Here is a 16,329-nt window from a genome sequence, read left to right on the forward strand (position 1 = left end):
CACCTTTAAAACTTTAATTCATTTTATAAACATTTCAAACATTGGAATTCAATTCAATTTTATAATTTTACTAATTCATTCAAAATACTAGAATTTAATTCAATTCCATACTATTAAAAGTTTTCAAGCAGAATGTTACTAATTAGATATTTGATGCGATTAATCTTGATAAGTGCTTGTTCTTGCATGAAGATTAAAATGTAATCTCGTCATTCAGCTTACAAGTTGATTGATGCAGCCTTCAGAATATGCACAAGACTCTCTCTATTGTAGGGTTTGTCTTTCAGGTTACCACATGCTCCAAATCATATAATGACTTTTAGTTTGTATCAAGAGAACAAGTATAGTTTTAGATTAGTGCATCATGTGAATCAATTTTTTTTTGTCTTTTAGGTGATAATTATAGGCCGTTTTCTTGGGATGCTTTGGATGATATTGTAAAGAATGGAGTTGGGGAAAGTAATTTTAAAAATTTGAAAGAAGGCATCACTAAGAAGGAAGCCCTTCAACAAGAAATTCCTATTCCTATTTAATATGCATGCATGCACTTGCAGTTTTCTATATTTTTTAAGCCAGCCTTTTTGTAGTTGCACCTAATAATCTTTTTAGTCAAAGAAAATATAATGTACTTGAATAAAGTTGCTGTCTAAAAAAAAACATGTTTCACATGAATTTCACCTTACAAAATGTATATGTTCCTTGTCTTCATTTTCAAATTTGGTATCTTTTGGGAAAGTAGGTGGTAATAACAAAAATTCTTAAGTTCTATTTTGTTTCTTTAATAAATGTTTAAAGTCTTAAAGATTAAAGCTATACACAATGAGTCCCATTATAGGGTAATATATGTCCATTATAGCTATTCAAAGCTCAAAAAGTTTCTAATACTGCAAAGTGGACCGTCACTTGTAAAGTATTACAAGTCCAAATCCATAATTCAAGAGGGTAAGCTATTAAGATAAGTCACTAATGCAGGACAACCTTCATGATTCTCTCCTGCACAAATTTAATATCCAACCTGTAGAAATCACCTTGTTTTAATCTATAATAACTGTAGAATAGCTTCCAATCACCTCCAGCTTCAGTTCTTTCTTTCAATTCTCGTTGGGCATTAACTTGAAGATAAAATTTCTGGTTGGTTTAGTTGGAGGTTTTATAACATGCCACTCACTATTTATGCCTGCTTTAAGCAGTATGGCAAAGAATTTTCGTGACACATATTGTAAGATAGTCAATAATGAGTTAAAAAATAGTAAAAAAATATATTTTTTAAAATATTTTTATTTTTTAATAACTTACAAAATAGCTTGAATATCAGACCTGGTTAAGAACTTAGAATAAGTGCACCAGCCTATTGATCTATTTGTAAAATACATAAAAATATTAGGCTGGTAACAAAGTATTTCACATAGACATATAAATCAAATCACGAAATACCTTTCACAATAATAATCACTTAAATCCTCGACTTCAACTTTCCTTTTTATGTCACTATCTCAAAAAAGTCAGATAGTTAATAGAGTATGTATGTTAGTATATAAATAAAAATTGGTTGATGCTCTTAAATTATAACAATGTGTGTTACATTTTAGGAGTTTGTTTAGTGGTTACTTTATCTTTCTTCGACTCATCATTGCTTGTTCTTATTTGAGCTATTGTAGAGGGGTCTTTATCAGAATACCTTAAACTAAAATACATTATGGATGAGATAAATCTCTGTGAAGGAAAAGACGTCCTTTATATAGTGGTCAGCAGATACTTCTCCTGTCACCTGGTTCCAGTGCTTATCCCACATGATGAGATAAAATATACCCCAACTAACATATCGAAGTTTGACAGTACAATATTTATGGGTGTCATATAACTTATAAACCTTCTTTAGCTCATAAAATGGAATAAACATTTCATTTTCTCTTGTCACCAAAGTGCATCATAAACAGTTGTTACCTATGACCATCACAAATATGAAATTATAATCTTGTTGCTTAAAATTTTCCATTATATGTTTCGTCAATGCTATGTCTTCTTACGATCCATTGATAGAACGTTTAATATTTGTTGCTTAACACATTATAGTAGAATATTATAATTGAATATATCTAAAGAGTAAAAATTATATACTATCATAACTTTATGGTAGAGAGTATCAGATTATACCTACTTGTTGACGTTGAATTGGAAAAAGGGGTTCTTGAACCTTGGCCATGCATACCACAATTCGATAAACCTCCTACAGATAATTTGTTTTTAAATTTAAAACATGAATTAGTTGAATCGAAATTGTGTGTTTTCTAATCTATTCCAAAATGATTGAACTTTACCAATTTGCAATTCTAAAGAAATGTTCAAGTTAGATTGAACGCTGTTGATATTTTAATAATACTGGATCATATGCAATAGTTAAGACTTATCGTACTGAAACTATATTTATGATATCTTAATATTAGGAAATAGATACAGTAAACAAATAAAGACAGACAAACAAATAAACTTGTATACAAAACTTCTTACTAAAATGCATGCCTGCTCATGTCGTCTCTGTTGGCTATTATGGACATCCTTGACTGCTAGATCAGACAAAAATAAGCTTTGGAGTCATGTTGTGGCTTGGCTTAGGCACATGTGTAATAATGGATTATGTGGAAGAATAAAGTCTCAGATCGATATTCTCAGTAGAAAGTAATAAAGTGAAAAGCTTGGTACAATATAAAGTGTACTGAAAAAGATATCTTCAACTAATTTTTTAATTAAAGGTTTGAGGCTTTGTGAAAAAAATATTTACCGGGCCAGATTGTGTGGGTTGTGAAACAAAATGATCATTCATTGTGAAAATAAATAAAATCGGTTCAAAGTCCAAATAAAATTAAAATATATTGGTTACTTTGATTATCCGCGTCTGTTACAAATGAATCAATAGCGTATACAAATTTTTTTTTCTCGAATAATATTACAATGGTGAAATTTTTTACGTTGGAAAACATAAATCCTAAATGATTAAGCCAATATTGTAAACCATAAAATGTAAACCCTAAATCTTACATCATCGACTACAATCTCTTAATGCTCCTAACAAACCATAAATTATAAATACTGAACTCTAAACCAACAAGCTTAAATAGTAACTCTCAAACCCTAACCTCCGCTAAACCTATATGTAAATTTGAATCGTATACCGTAATACTTAAATAGAAAATCACAAACCCAAAACTCTAAACTCTTAACCTCAAATCCCAAAACTCATACCATAAATTGCAAAATCATGAATCCTAAACTGTAAATTCTAAACTCGTCACACTAATTTCATTATTTGTAAAACCGAGAACATAAACTACACAAAAAATCCTAAACTTTAACCCTTAACCATATATTCAAAATCGCAAAGCAGGAAACCTAAATGCTAAAAGAACCTATCAATCAAACCATAAAGACATAAACCTTAAAAAATAAACTATGGACTCAAATACCATAAATCCTAAAGCCTCACCCACCAAATCCAATACTAAACTAACATTCAAATACCACCAATTGAAAACACAAAATTCCTAATCCAAAACACTATAGCCAAGATTCAAAGATTATATTTTGGAACCATATGGAGTAGAATTAAAAATTTTAAATGCAGTAAAACACTTTATATTAAATCATGCAATGGAACACACAATACTAAACGGGTAACACTTTATATTAGTAAATACTATTATTATATTTTAAATATTACTTATCTAATTAGTACAAAAAAATGTACCATAGCCCTTAAATAATAGTATCTAATGATACCTGGAGATTGATAATATCTAATTATAATAACATACATAAAATTATGAACACTCAATTTAAAATTATCATTCAAGGCTTTAAAATCTCTTTTGCTGATACTTGGATTAAAGAGTTTCTGAAATGTTTCATGTGGGGTACACTACAAAAAATTCTGGTTAAAACGGCGGTTTTTTTAGGTATTTACGGCGGTTTGAACCGCCATTATTACCAAGAATGGCGGTTTTAGGAAGCGACGTAATTTTGGGCGCCATTCTAGTTATTACGGTAGTTTTTTGAAAACCGCCATAATTTTCTGGATTAAAACGGCGGTTTTTGGATAGGTTAAAATGGCGGTTCAAACCACCGTTATTTCCAGGATTAAAATGGCGGTTCTTGGATAGGTTAAAACGGCGGTTTGAACCGCCATTATTACCCTGACAGAGTGGCGTTTTGGTTGGTTAAAACGGCGGTTCAAACCGCCGTTATTTCCAGGGTTAAAATGGCGGTTTTTGGATAGGTTAAAACGGCAGTTTGAACCGCCATTATTACCTTGACAGAGTGGCGTTTTGGTTGGTTAAAATGGCATTTTTGAACCGCCGTTTTACCCTTATAGTGACTTTTTTTATCGTTTAAAAAAATAATTTTTACCGTTATTTTTATTGCGTTAAATAAATAATTGTGATGAGGGCGTAGAAGATACAGAGCCTGCCGAGCCAGAGGACTGGGGTCTCGATCAAAGAAGCATGTGAGGGTGCGATCTTGGTCTTCCTCAAGCCAGAAAGCTTACAAACCAAAAGCAACAAATAAGATTTACATATTCGAAGGTGCCAGACAAACAGGCCCTGATATCAAAAGAAAACTATGCACTAAAGGAACTCTTTCAGATGACAGAACTATTTAGTTTTCTTGAGGGTTGAATGTAACAGTTAGATTAGATGAATGCATACCGCATAAGTAAAATTACAAATTACATAAAGTCCAAGAGTTTTGGTGTTTTCTTTCTTGGCATTAATCTGCCAGCTCGTTCAAGCAAAAAGTTAGAGAGAAACAATGTGGAATCTAAAGCCCTTAGATTTTGTATAGACATAAATATGGTAATGACATCAATATCTGACAGCGCCAAAATATTTTAAAAAGATCTAGAGAAAGATTGTGCAATTAGATTCAAGCGCACATTCCAAATACCAGAGAAAGGAAAACTAATAAAATTAGCCCATAAAGTTATATTCCTTTTATTATTTCTAATAAAATTAGCCCATAAACAAGCACATCAATAGTGATATGCTTGCAAGTAAACCACGATGTCAAAAGATAGGATGAAATATAGGGAAAATCAAAAATATAGATATAGATATAGATACTACTAGAAGTCCATAAATTATAAATACTTTGCCAAAGAAACCAGACGGAAAAGCATAAATAATGTACAATGCCGACTGACTACTTATAACCACTTGACTACTTGAACAGGTTGGTTGTTTCTTATTAGGTGCCTCAAGGAACAGATAATAGGCACAGAAACATACATTTATTTTCTCTTCTTATGGTCTGCACTATATGGTATACCTTCTCCGGATGTCACTAAGATGGAACAGTTTGATATTCGAAGATGTCAGAATTGCAGACAACATTCTGATCCCAAAACTAGCAACTGAACACCCTAACCCTGTAAAAAACAAACAGATTATCAAGATGATCACCATATTGCTCCAGAGAGTAACTATATCATTTAGTGAGAACTTGAATGAACACTTGATTGTTGCTAATAAAATTTTAACACATCAAACAATTTTGTTCTCTTTTTCTCTCTTGGGACAAGTGGCTTAGATTAGCTTGGTTCTTATTAAAATAAACACCAACCACTATGTTCAAATAAAGCTCATCTAAAATGAATTTGTACCCATATGGGTTTATTGATAACAATAGAAGATGCAGTGTTACCCCCCATAGGGCCACAACGCAAGCAAAAGTAGGAGATGCTGCAAGAAATTTCAATTTCAGTACATGGAACCAGTGTCTGAGAATAAGTCCACTTTCAATACAAGGAAGAAATCTACCTATTCATCCTCTAGCCATATATAGTGAGTTTTTTATCAGATAGATTCTGGTGACCAAATTATTCAAGAACCTGGAATAGGTAAGGTTGCTATAAGTCTAGGTAAGGTTGCTAGGTTTCCTGTTCCCTCTGTATACACTAGCATCAATCAAAACAAGGTTTTCCACCTGAAAAGATGAACTGCAAATGAATGATAAGTTCACACCAGAGTTACTAAATGAAAATTTTGCTTAATGTAAAATAAATTACTCAGAAACTGGCTTGTTGTGGATAGTCTGAATTTAAATTATTAGATAGGACATACAGCTTCTGGATAAATGACTACGAAATCAATGGCAACAGCAGAACCAAGGCTTGGTCCAACCAATATCATTGGCCTTTTGATGTAAGACTTCCAAAACTGGTAGGTAAATCAAATCCATCCTCAATACAATCCGAAATAATTGCAACAAAAACAACAATATACACATTAAATAAAACTTGAAAATTGGCAATACGAACATTCCTTTAGAATATAGGCTGAGGAACAAGTCAGACCCTATAGAATAACTGTCTTACTCAAATTCACATAGTTTATTAAGCACCTGATAGAAGTGTTCGTGCTTTGATACCACATCACATGAAGTAAGTTTTTCTGCTGAAGAAAAGAAGACAAATTGAAAATCATTAAAATGAAAAATCAGGGAGAGGAACAAACATAAAATAGGAAGAGTAAGTAACAAAAACAAACCTAGATCGGAGAATCCCCAACCAAGAATGTCAAAGGCCCAACCTAGGAAGAGTAAATAGGATATATTAGAGAAGCAGATGAGACCTGTGTGCAAATGTTAAGATTAGTTTCAAACTGAACTCCAATCTCAGAAGAAAAGGAACTCATTGGCAATAGAGTCCTAAAATACCCAAATCAAGAAGATAGTGATTAGTGAACTAACACCTCTGCAATCTTTAGCCCTCATATTTTAGGTGTTGCATCAATTAATCAATTAAGAACACAAATAGCACAGTCCACCTCATTTTAGCAAAGGGACTTAAAAAGTTAACACATTTTCTCTACTTTTCATCCATGGTTCTAAATGACACAAGTGATGAGATTGCTCAATCACCAAGATATATGAATATATACTATCAGATACTTATTAAGATGTAGGCAGCAAATTGCAATAGAATATAACGCTTAAAAAGAGAGATTACTTTTATAAGCTTTTTTCTTAAAATATCCCTTACCTTTTGAGCGAAGGTATTACTGCATTTGGAGGTATCTTTGAGTATTCAGAAAGTATCCTGTAGATAGAGGGTTAAACATCCTGCCTAATTACACAAGGTACACTATAATCCAACAAAACCCCCATCCCAAAAGAGGAAATAAGAACATGTGTGCACACACGCAAATATAAAATCAACAGAATCCTGATATGAATTAGCATCTAAAGTTTGAAAGCATTAAGCAAGAAAGATTACATAAATAACTTGAACAACAAAAATTAAGATACCTATTAAAGAGATTTGCAACTTCTTCACATTCATCTTCATTGTAAAACCATATACCATTAACTTCTTGAGCTGCATTCCGATATAATAGGTATGGCTTCTTAAGTTCATACTCAAAATCCAATAGATTCTCTACTAGGTTGTCTGTGAGAACAAATATTACAAAGAAAGTTACAAATCAGAAAACTGATAGCACAAATCAGGCACACAGATGAATGAGAGCAGAGCACTAGTACATGTATATTTCTCCAAACAATGAGGAAATAATAAATCAAGCACTGCCAAAAAGAGAATATGCGATCTACAGCAACAATAATGCAAAATATATTTGAATGATTGAATCTATCCAGCACTGAACATTAATTAGCATTTAGCGGTTAATCTTGGAACTAAAAACACCACAAAATGGATTCAATCAAAAATTTCTTCCGAACCCTAAAAGTTTCTTCCGAATCAAAATTGGCACTAGATCTGAGAAGACATTGGCACTACCTCAACTGCAAATCACATAAAGCAGAAGCTAAAACCTTGAGAGGGAGAGGTACCTAGAGAACTTGAGAGAGAGCTGCAGAGAAATAAATTAGTAACTGGTCGAGAGCGAGAGGTACCTAGAGAAATCGTAATCGGCGAAGAGAGGAGAAGCCCGAGAGGGAAGAACAGCGTTGTCGGAGCACGGAGGAGACGAAGGAGAGAGAAGGGAGATCGAGAGCGCCGTTACTGTGTTTAGTTTAATGAGGCTAGGGTTGCAATTCGTTTGTTTTATATACGTGTGAAAATGGCGGTTTAAAACCGCCATAATCACCAGAACTGCCACCAAACACAAAGTTAATTATGGCAGCAACCAAAAATGCCATAATAACCGGGTATTACGACGGTTCTTTAAAACCGCCGTAATGTCAATGCCATTTTAAACTCTTTTTTTTGTAGTGGTACCATCAAGAATAATGGACATACAAACAAAGTATTAATAAGATTCTAATTGTAGGTGGCAATTCATCTTGGACAAAGAGCATCAATAGCTTGTTGTTAATTAATTAATGCTATTACCATCCACCTGAACAATTAATAATCCAAATACAGTGAATACTATATTAGTGAGCATGATGCCGCCTTATAAGAAAGAAGCGATAGTGAACGATTATTTAGCTAATTTTAATTACAACATACAATATATATCTAATTTCAGAATGGAGAGACGAATCCATTTTCAACCTATAACTTCTCAAGTTCTTGACATGTTTCACAGCATTGATCGAGGTGTTTTCAAAATACTGACTGAAACACTTCAAAGAGAACCAACACAGTCTATGTTGGTCATCTCCTTTCTTCTCTTATTGGAAAGAATGGGAGTCAGAGTTGTTATGCAACAAGCAACGACCAAAGGAAGCATGTTCATGGATTATCTTGCTGAAGATTGTATTTTATGTTTGAAGTGCATACTCTCTCCACATGTCCCAATTGGATTAGAGGCAAATAATTCATTAGAGACTCTCAGACAAACGTGTATAGCTGAGTTAACTCTAGCAAAAGTGCATAGGATGATGGATGTATTGCTGCAAAGAGTTAAAGAAAGTTTAGATAATATTTGCCCAAGAATTTTGGGTGATTTGATGATGAATGCCATTTGAATGGAGTACCAAAGAAATCCTTCAAGAATATTTGGAAAAATGTCACATTCTGACATACTGTCATGTCCAAATAATGATGTCGCACACCACATACCAACCAGATGAATGCAACAACTACGAGGAAGAAGGCTAAATCAACAGAATAAAGGGAAACTTAAATATATTTCCAAGGAACTAGATGACGCGGAGCGTCCGAAGACACTAACAATTTCCTTTGGAAGAGACTCTATCCTAACAATAGGTGTTATTGTAGATTTTTTTCACCAAAAGGTTCAGTCATGTCGTCGACAAAGTGACCCTTTTATGCTCAGAAGGACAAAGATGCTGGCGATTATGCTTTTGTTCTTTTTAGTGATACATCAATCCCACACATCATTATGGGAGATAAGAATGTTGTCCAAGATAGCCTAAACATAAAGAATATTTGGAATAGGTAGTGGACTAGAATACGCGTACACTATGCCAACTCTAAGGCTCCGTTTGTTTAGTGTATAGCATGAGACATGGACACAGAGACATAGACTATATAGACATAGACACAAAATACATGTATATATGTTTTATATTTGGCAAAGAACATACATAAAGAACATAAAACTTTAAAAAGTCAATAATACCCTTATCATCTACCTTTACCACCATCATCACTATTTATATTTTTCATCAACAACTGCAATGATTCTTTTCTTTCATCTCCATTCATGACAAAAAATTACCCAGATAACAAAAATTCCAGTAATTTCAACAACAAATTCAATACATATCTTCTTAATCAAATAACAAGTAATTAATTGGCATAATTCCCATTTTGAATCCCTTGTGTCAATTTTAAGTTGTTAAAAAGTTAATTGAAGGGTGAGATATTTCAACGCGTAAAAGCCAACGGAAATAAATTATCCATAGTATTCAAACTATAATTTTTTCCCTAACACAGATAATAATAAAAAACAAAGAAAAAATAGAATTTTATTTTAGGAAAAAAAATCCAGAAAGGGGCAAATAGAAGGATGAACAGAGATGAAGATGGAGGCACGATAGATCGATGATAGAGGTTCGATTGCGATATGGTAGAGATACAAATCGCAGATCTAGAGATTTAGAAGAAGGAAGAAGACAGAGACGCAATCTGGAGAGTATGAGGAGGAAGTGAGGCAGTGACAATGGCAGGCCATGAAGAGAGAAGAAACCGAAGTTGAAATGGGGAGGAGAAGGGAGAGGAGAATAGATTCTGCTTGATTGGCCATGAAGAGAGAAGAGGGAATAGACGGAAGTTGAAATGGAGAAGAGAAGGGTAGGGAGAAGAGATGAAAAGTCTGGAGATGGATGAGAGGAGATGACAAAAATAAAAATATAGAAATAAAACAAGGGTAAAATTGTCAAAATAATCAGTGTCTCAATATTAATTTTTGTGTCTCAACTTATTAGAGGTACACTGAATACATGTAATTTGTGTCAATCTGTGTACCAACGTGTCCTTCAAAATTGTGTGTCTCAACAACTAAACAGAGAACATATGCCAGCGTGTCTCTGTCTTATGCAAACACACCCACTAACCAAACACTACCTAAAGGAACAACACCATGAATTATATCTTTGTTTTTCAATGGTATATTAATTTGGATAAGTATAAAGATCTTTACTTTTGCATGCTCTAATTAAATTTAAGTATTTAGAAGTTATTAGGTACAAGTAGTTTATTATATTTTAGTAATAGAATGTATGTTAGCAATATATTTTGGACTAATATATATTTATGACAACCAGTATTTGATAGTTACTCAAAGTTGGTCTTCATTCATTTAAAGGTTTTCCTTGTTTTATAATAATGCATAATTTTAACCTTTTCTACCATAGGAGTAACGCTATGTGGAACTATCATTGCTGAATTTTATATTTCAATAAATTTCAGAATTAATCAATGAAGAAATATTAAAGATATCGTATCTAATTGAGTCCATTTGTGGTATATCTATAATTGTTTTTTAGGCCTAACGTATATAATGATTTCTATTTTTTATAATTCACTATTTTATTATCTAGGTTAGGCCAACTATAATTTAATAGACAAGCACAAAAAAAAAAAATAATATGATGGAAACCATGTGATTATTGCAGGGCTATTTTTGAGAAACTTTTTTATTGTGCACCTTATTAGGTCAGTAATTATCCATGTCATTACTAAGTGTGCTGAGCTTATTTTGGGCATGAATATGAATTAGATTTTTTGGACTTATCATGCTAAAGACTAGCACATACGTTAGTGGCTGAGCCTAAGTTGTTGTAGTTTCTATTCATAATTATTAAATTATAAGTGTTGCCTGAACCAAGAACACTAAATTAAAATTCATTTCAAAAAATTAAATTAAAAAGATAAAATAAATTAATATAAAATAATTAATATATGGGAAGGAGCTCCTTTACTCTTAACAACAAAAGGATCATTAATTCCTTTTACGTTCGAATTTAGAGTGGTGGTGCCATGTTTTCGTGACTACATATGAATAATTAGCTTCACAATTTTTGATTGAATTTCTTCAAAGTAAACATCTTTTTACATGCAAGATCACAGAATTTATTACAATTGGAGGCCAATGCACCCACTCAGAACTTCAAAACCCTCTCAACATCATTCTTATCATACATTCTTGTACAACTAAATTCATTCTTTACATTTTTAGTCTACCTTTTGTAGATCAAAGTCTCTGAAAGTCAAGCAGGTTCTCGTACTTCTTGGCATAGAAAATGTGGTTACAAGGAATGCCACGCAATTCAAACAACTTGCAAGAGCATGAAAATGGATTATTACATCTATGTAGTTCAACCAATCGATCTTTCATCGAGTTTCCTAGAGTAGTCACACTAAAATCAACCTTGTCCCCAACGGTAATAACTTGATATTTAATGTCCCAACCTTCTGAATCTCATTACATTTTTTCTTAAAAATGTTACAAGTGAAACAATTTGCTGTAAATCTTTCATAAACTTCTAAGGAAGTAATCATCGTAGGCTCAGAGCATTGAGATTTAAAGTTAGCTACTAATTCATTGTTTTTATATTCATTTAATGCCCTATCTAGGTTGCACATGAAGTCGATTAGTGTATTAATGAGGTTAACATAAAATCTAATAAGAGAGTTTATACCTTTACACTGTGACATTGTTCTAATGTACTCGAAAACTTTTCCCTTAGGAAATAATGTTCCCACATCATTCGAGTTTCGTAAGTTTTTGCCATCCATGTATTCCCAACAAGATTGTGCTTTTTCAATATGGCCTCCCATCTCCAATCAAAATATTTGCAGTCACTGTTGTCATATATTAGACTCGTAAATTTGAATTCTTTATATTTTTACATGTATTTCTCTAAAGATGCCATCCACATAAGCGATGAGTTGCATTAGGAACAATATTCTTTATTGCATGTCGCATGACAAGGTCTCTATCTGTTATTATTGTATTCGGAAGCTTCCCACCCATCGATTCAAGAAAGGTTTCCAATTCATCCGATAGTAAACCACAACCGAAAATAACAGTCTATCCATGATGATTGCATCCAAAAAATATGACTAATGACTTGTTGTATTTACTCTTCTTGTATGTAGAATCAAAAGCAACAATATCTCTAAAACACTAATAGTCGACAATTAATTGGCCATCTGCCCAAGATATATGCTCGAGCTTGTGAATCACTTGTGAACGTATACTTCCCAAAGAAAAGAAGATCGTTGTTAGACTTGCCAATCAAATAATTGATTGTGGCATTTGTATCCCCATTTTTAACTTTTGATCTACGATAACGGTCAATATAGTTGTATAAATCTTTGCGAGTGAAGCCAGCATAATAATATCCACCCTTCTGGCTTGCAATATATCCCATAATATGACACGTCTTGACACCAAGTTGGTGAAGATTCTCCACTTGGACTTTATCGGCTACAGTTAGATGACGATTGGTTAGAACAAGATGTGCAAATTGCAGAGGAGTTAATTCATGATTGTGACCTTTAACAAAACATTATATTTTTCATCTCCCACACTGGTAGTCAAGCTTAACCTTAAGTCGCGCTTGGCACTTAGTTCGCGTGATTGACCTTGTTTTTGTTGTTCTATTGTCCAAATCAAGATACCTCATATTTTCGCACCTCTCTTTATTGCACACAAGTTGTCTACAAATAATTATACCATCCTTATCTCTAATGATATCGTCCTTCCTCATACAAAACCATGCCAATTAACATAAAACGTTATAAAATTGGCAAGCTTCATCATCTATTCTAAACTCGAGATTCCAAATGTCATCCACCATTAAATCCGCAATTCTTTTAACTTCAGCTACGTCTTCATTATTGCTAGTAACATCTAATGAATCTTCATCATCTGAAATCGGTTCATAATTGAAATCATCACTCAAATCATTGTCTGAATTAATTTTTACATCATTCATGTATGTGGACATTATTTTTCACTTAGCACAATCAAACATGGTGAATCAAAACTATAGGAATTTATTGGGTTATTTATTAAAACAAAAATAATTCTTGCTTAGAAATAATTTTATCAAAATATGCATAAATTAAAGACAACTTATGGCATAACTACATGACAATTTTACCCATTGCTAAACCTTATCAATAGTTTTACAATTAAACTTTATCAATTTTTGGTCTTATTTAATTTGATGATGGTGTTCCAACAAATACATAACTATGGAAATGATTCATTCAACTAAAATTAAAATAAAAAATTACTCCAACTACTAACGTATTATTGAGTTTTCTTTTATCAACATTTTCTCCCATTATATATAGATTATAGTAGAAAAAAATGAGGCACGTAAGTCTTAACTTTAATAATAATATATGACTAATAATTAAGTAATTATCTTCGTCTATAGTGTATACTCTATAATATATAAGAGACCCGTTCACATCAACCTCTTCAATGCTCTTGAAACAATGCATAAAAAAATACTTCGATTAGAAAAGCATAACTTACATGGGAACTGAAATCTCACATTTATTTATTTTACAATTGTCTTAGTCAAAACAGGGATATAAAGCATGCAGGTTCAGGTTGTGAATTACACTAAATTTACTAAGGACTTCTTCCGGAAAAAAAAGGAAGCATATAAATAGCAACATTATAACCAAAGATTTGTTATTGATAGTCCTGGTCTTAGGGTTTTTTTTCTTTACAAACTAGATAGATATAACCAAAGATTTGTTATTGATTTATGACATATTATCATTATTTAAATGAATTGTACCTTTTACACCTCCGACTTGTGAAGATCTTCTTCTTCTTTTTGTTCCCAAAATTAAAAGAAATCTTTGATGGTTATAAGAAACTTTGTAGAAAGAGAGAATGGAAAGGACAATCACTACCGTCAATCACAAATTTAAAACCTTGTAGGAATCATCTTTTCTTTTTTAAATGAGAATCTAAATATAAAAATATAATTTTTAAAAATAATAAAAAATATTAATATTTTTAATTTGACCAAACTTTTATAAATGGAATGTTTCAAATAATAGGAACGGATAAACCGTCTATTTTAAATAATAGAGAAGATAGACTGTCCATTTATCACGTTAACACGTTTATTTTAAAAGCACATAAGTGCATCGTTAAATTACCTACTATTAATATGGTTATCTTGAATTGACTCTTAATGTAAACATCCAACCAATTAATCCATCTCCATTAAGTTCTGTCTGGGATAAGGTTCTGTTTGAGATAAGATTATTTAAATTATATTTCAAATTTTTACGTACTTCCATGCAAAAATTTGTATGTACATGTACTTCCATACTACAAACAAAATTTCAAATTTTTAAACGAAATAATTAAATATAATTTTTGAAATTTCAAATTTCAAATTTACGAAATTTATGGGAGTACATGAAAATTTATGGAGATGGATTGATTGATTGGATGATTACATTAAGAGTCAATCCAAGATAATTGTGTTAATAGTGGGCAATTTAACGGTGCGCCGTCCATTTTCTCTCTTAGTTAAGATGAACGGTTTATCTTTTCTGTTATTTGAAATATTCCATTGTTTAGAGTTTTTTTTTTTTTTACCAAAGATAGGAGACTCGAACCCGCAACCTCTTAATTGAATATGATTTAAACCGATAAATATTTTAAAAATTATTTATTTTGATAAATATTGTATTTATTTTATTTATTAAAATAAAAAATCCGATCTTTCACTGCATCAAAACAAAAATAACAGAAAATGTATTAATTTGCATCATAATAAAATCATGGATCATACTTACGGTATAATTCAAACTTATGAAAAAATTAAAACAAGTTGAGATCTCTTATGGGTGGTGGAAAATGGAAGCAGTCGAGACACTCATCAGACGCAGCTACAATGAAGTGTAGAATCCTAGTTTTATTTAATAAATATAAAGTCAGTCAAGACACTCATCACAAGTCACAACACACAGAAAATAAAATAAAGAGCCCAACCTTCATTTAATACATATAGCTTAAGTTATTTTGCAAAATGGTCCTTCTAAATATCTTATATTTAAGTACATAATTCGAATTCTACAATGCAAATACGATATAATATAAACAATTGAATGAATACTCATTAATGATCTTTGATATTTTTATCTCATGCATGGTCAAGATTGATACATGTTGTTAAGGGCGTGTTACCCGTATTTTTATTGCGGGTTTAGAAGAAATCACCTATATTTAATGCCAAGACTATAAATTGTTGTTTGGGCTTGAATATGGATTTGGATCTCAAAACTCAAAAGTCCGTTCATGTTGGCAGTTGGTTTATAAATATTCACCAAACAAAAGAAATTCTTCATTCAAGCCAAGAAACGTCCAAGTGGATGAAATTATGAACCAAACACACCCTGATCTCTTGTAAAATCTAAACAATCAAATTCACCCTGACAGCATGGTTCAGGAAAGTTTACTTTTTCCACACTGCTAGTCTTAAGGTAATTTGTAAACAATGTCCTAAAATAAAATCATTCTTCTTTGACCGTCCATGCAAAAGAGAAAAAGCTAGACATGATTAAAGATGTTAGTAATAAGAGAAAATCCACAATCATGCAATTATGCAAACTTTGTTTTAAGAATCACCATAGACTTTAGCGTAGTGACAGTTCATTTGTCTCCTGAGCAATCATATTTGGATTTAAAACTTGATTGAAATCAAGTAGTAAATAGAAATCCTTAAAAGTATTATGTGTAAATACGTAATATGCGTGAGTTTGTAATATTGTCATGTCTAGAATTTAGAGTGTCTAACTCATCTAACAAAAAAAATATCATACTATGTGTATAACAAAAATCAATCTTTCATATAAAATATATATTAAAATATAAAACATATATTAAAAATATTTAAAACAATATATATATAATAACT

At 31.8% G+C, this 16,329-nt stretch overlaps 1 protein-coding gene and 1 long non-coding RNA gene across 37 annotated transcripts; both read right to left on the bottom strand.

Annotated features, from left to right (window-relative positions):
* On the bottom strand, window positions 630-4,269 carry LOC107644345. The gene is made up of 2 exons (XR_001621320.2): window positions 2,509-4,269; window positions 630-2,227 (listed from the first exon to the last, which is right to left on the bottom strand). It is a non-coding gene; the product is annotated as an uncharacterized LOC107644345 (long non-coding RNA).
* On the bottom strand, window positions 4,442-8,049 carry LOC107644344. 36 transcript variants are annotated; one of them, XR_002347406.1, is made up of 8 exons: window positions 7,906-8,047; window positions 7,300-7,441; window positions 7,034-7,090; window positions 6,540-6,581; window positions 6,059-6,446; window positions 5,882-5,976; window positions 5,320-5,732; window positions 4,442-4,535 (listed from the first exon to the last, which is right to left on the bottom strand). XR_002347406.1 is itself a non-coding variant. In XM_021102926.1 (8 exons), the coding sequence occupies exons 2-6, from the start codon at window positions 7,406-7,408 to the stop codon at window positions 5,908-5,910; spliced, it is 369 nt and encodes a 122-aa protein (XP_020958585.1). In that variant the 5' UTR covers window positions 7,409-7,441; window positions 7,906-8,047; the 3' UTR covers window positions 4,442-4,535; window positions 5,320-5,419; window positions 5,882-5,907. The 36 variants fall into 36 exon arrangements, 14 of the variants coding, with proteins under 14 accessions (XP_020958585.1, XP_020958584.1, XP_020958586.1 ...); XR_002347405.1 differs by having other exon boundaries at window positions 5,320-5,419; window positions 5,654-5,732; window positions 5,882-6,446; XR_002347404.1 differs by having other exon boundaries at window positions 5,320-5,419; window positions 5,654-5,732; window positions 5,811-6,446.

Source organism: Arachis ipaensis, chromosome B05, assembly GCF_000816755.2.
Source record: "Arachis ipaensis cultivar K30076 chromosome B05, Araip1.1, whole genome shotgun sequence".
NCBI lineage: Eukaryota > Viridiplantae > Streptophyta > Magnoliopsida > Fabales > Fabaceae > Arachis > Arachis ipaensis.

Coding starts and splice junctions, on each gene's coding strand:
- LOC107644344 (XM_021102922.1), bottom strand. CDS start 7,408: ATGAACTTAAGAAGCCATACCTATTATATCGGAATGCAGCTCAAGAAG. Junction 6,582..7,299: donor GTTGCAAATCTCTTTAATAG/GTATCTTAATTT, acceptor TACTCTTCCTAG/GTTGGGCCTTTGACATTCTT. Junction 6,210..6,393: donor AGCACGAACACTTCTATCAG/GTGCTTAATAAA, acceptor TTTACCTACCAG/TTTTGGAAGTCTTACATCAA.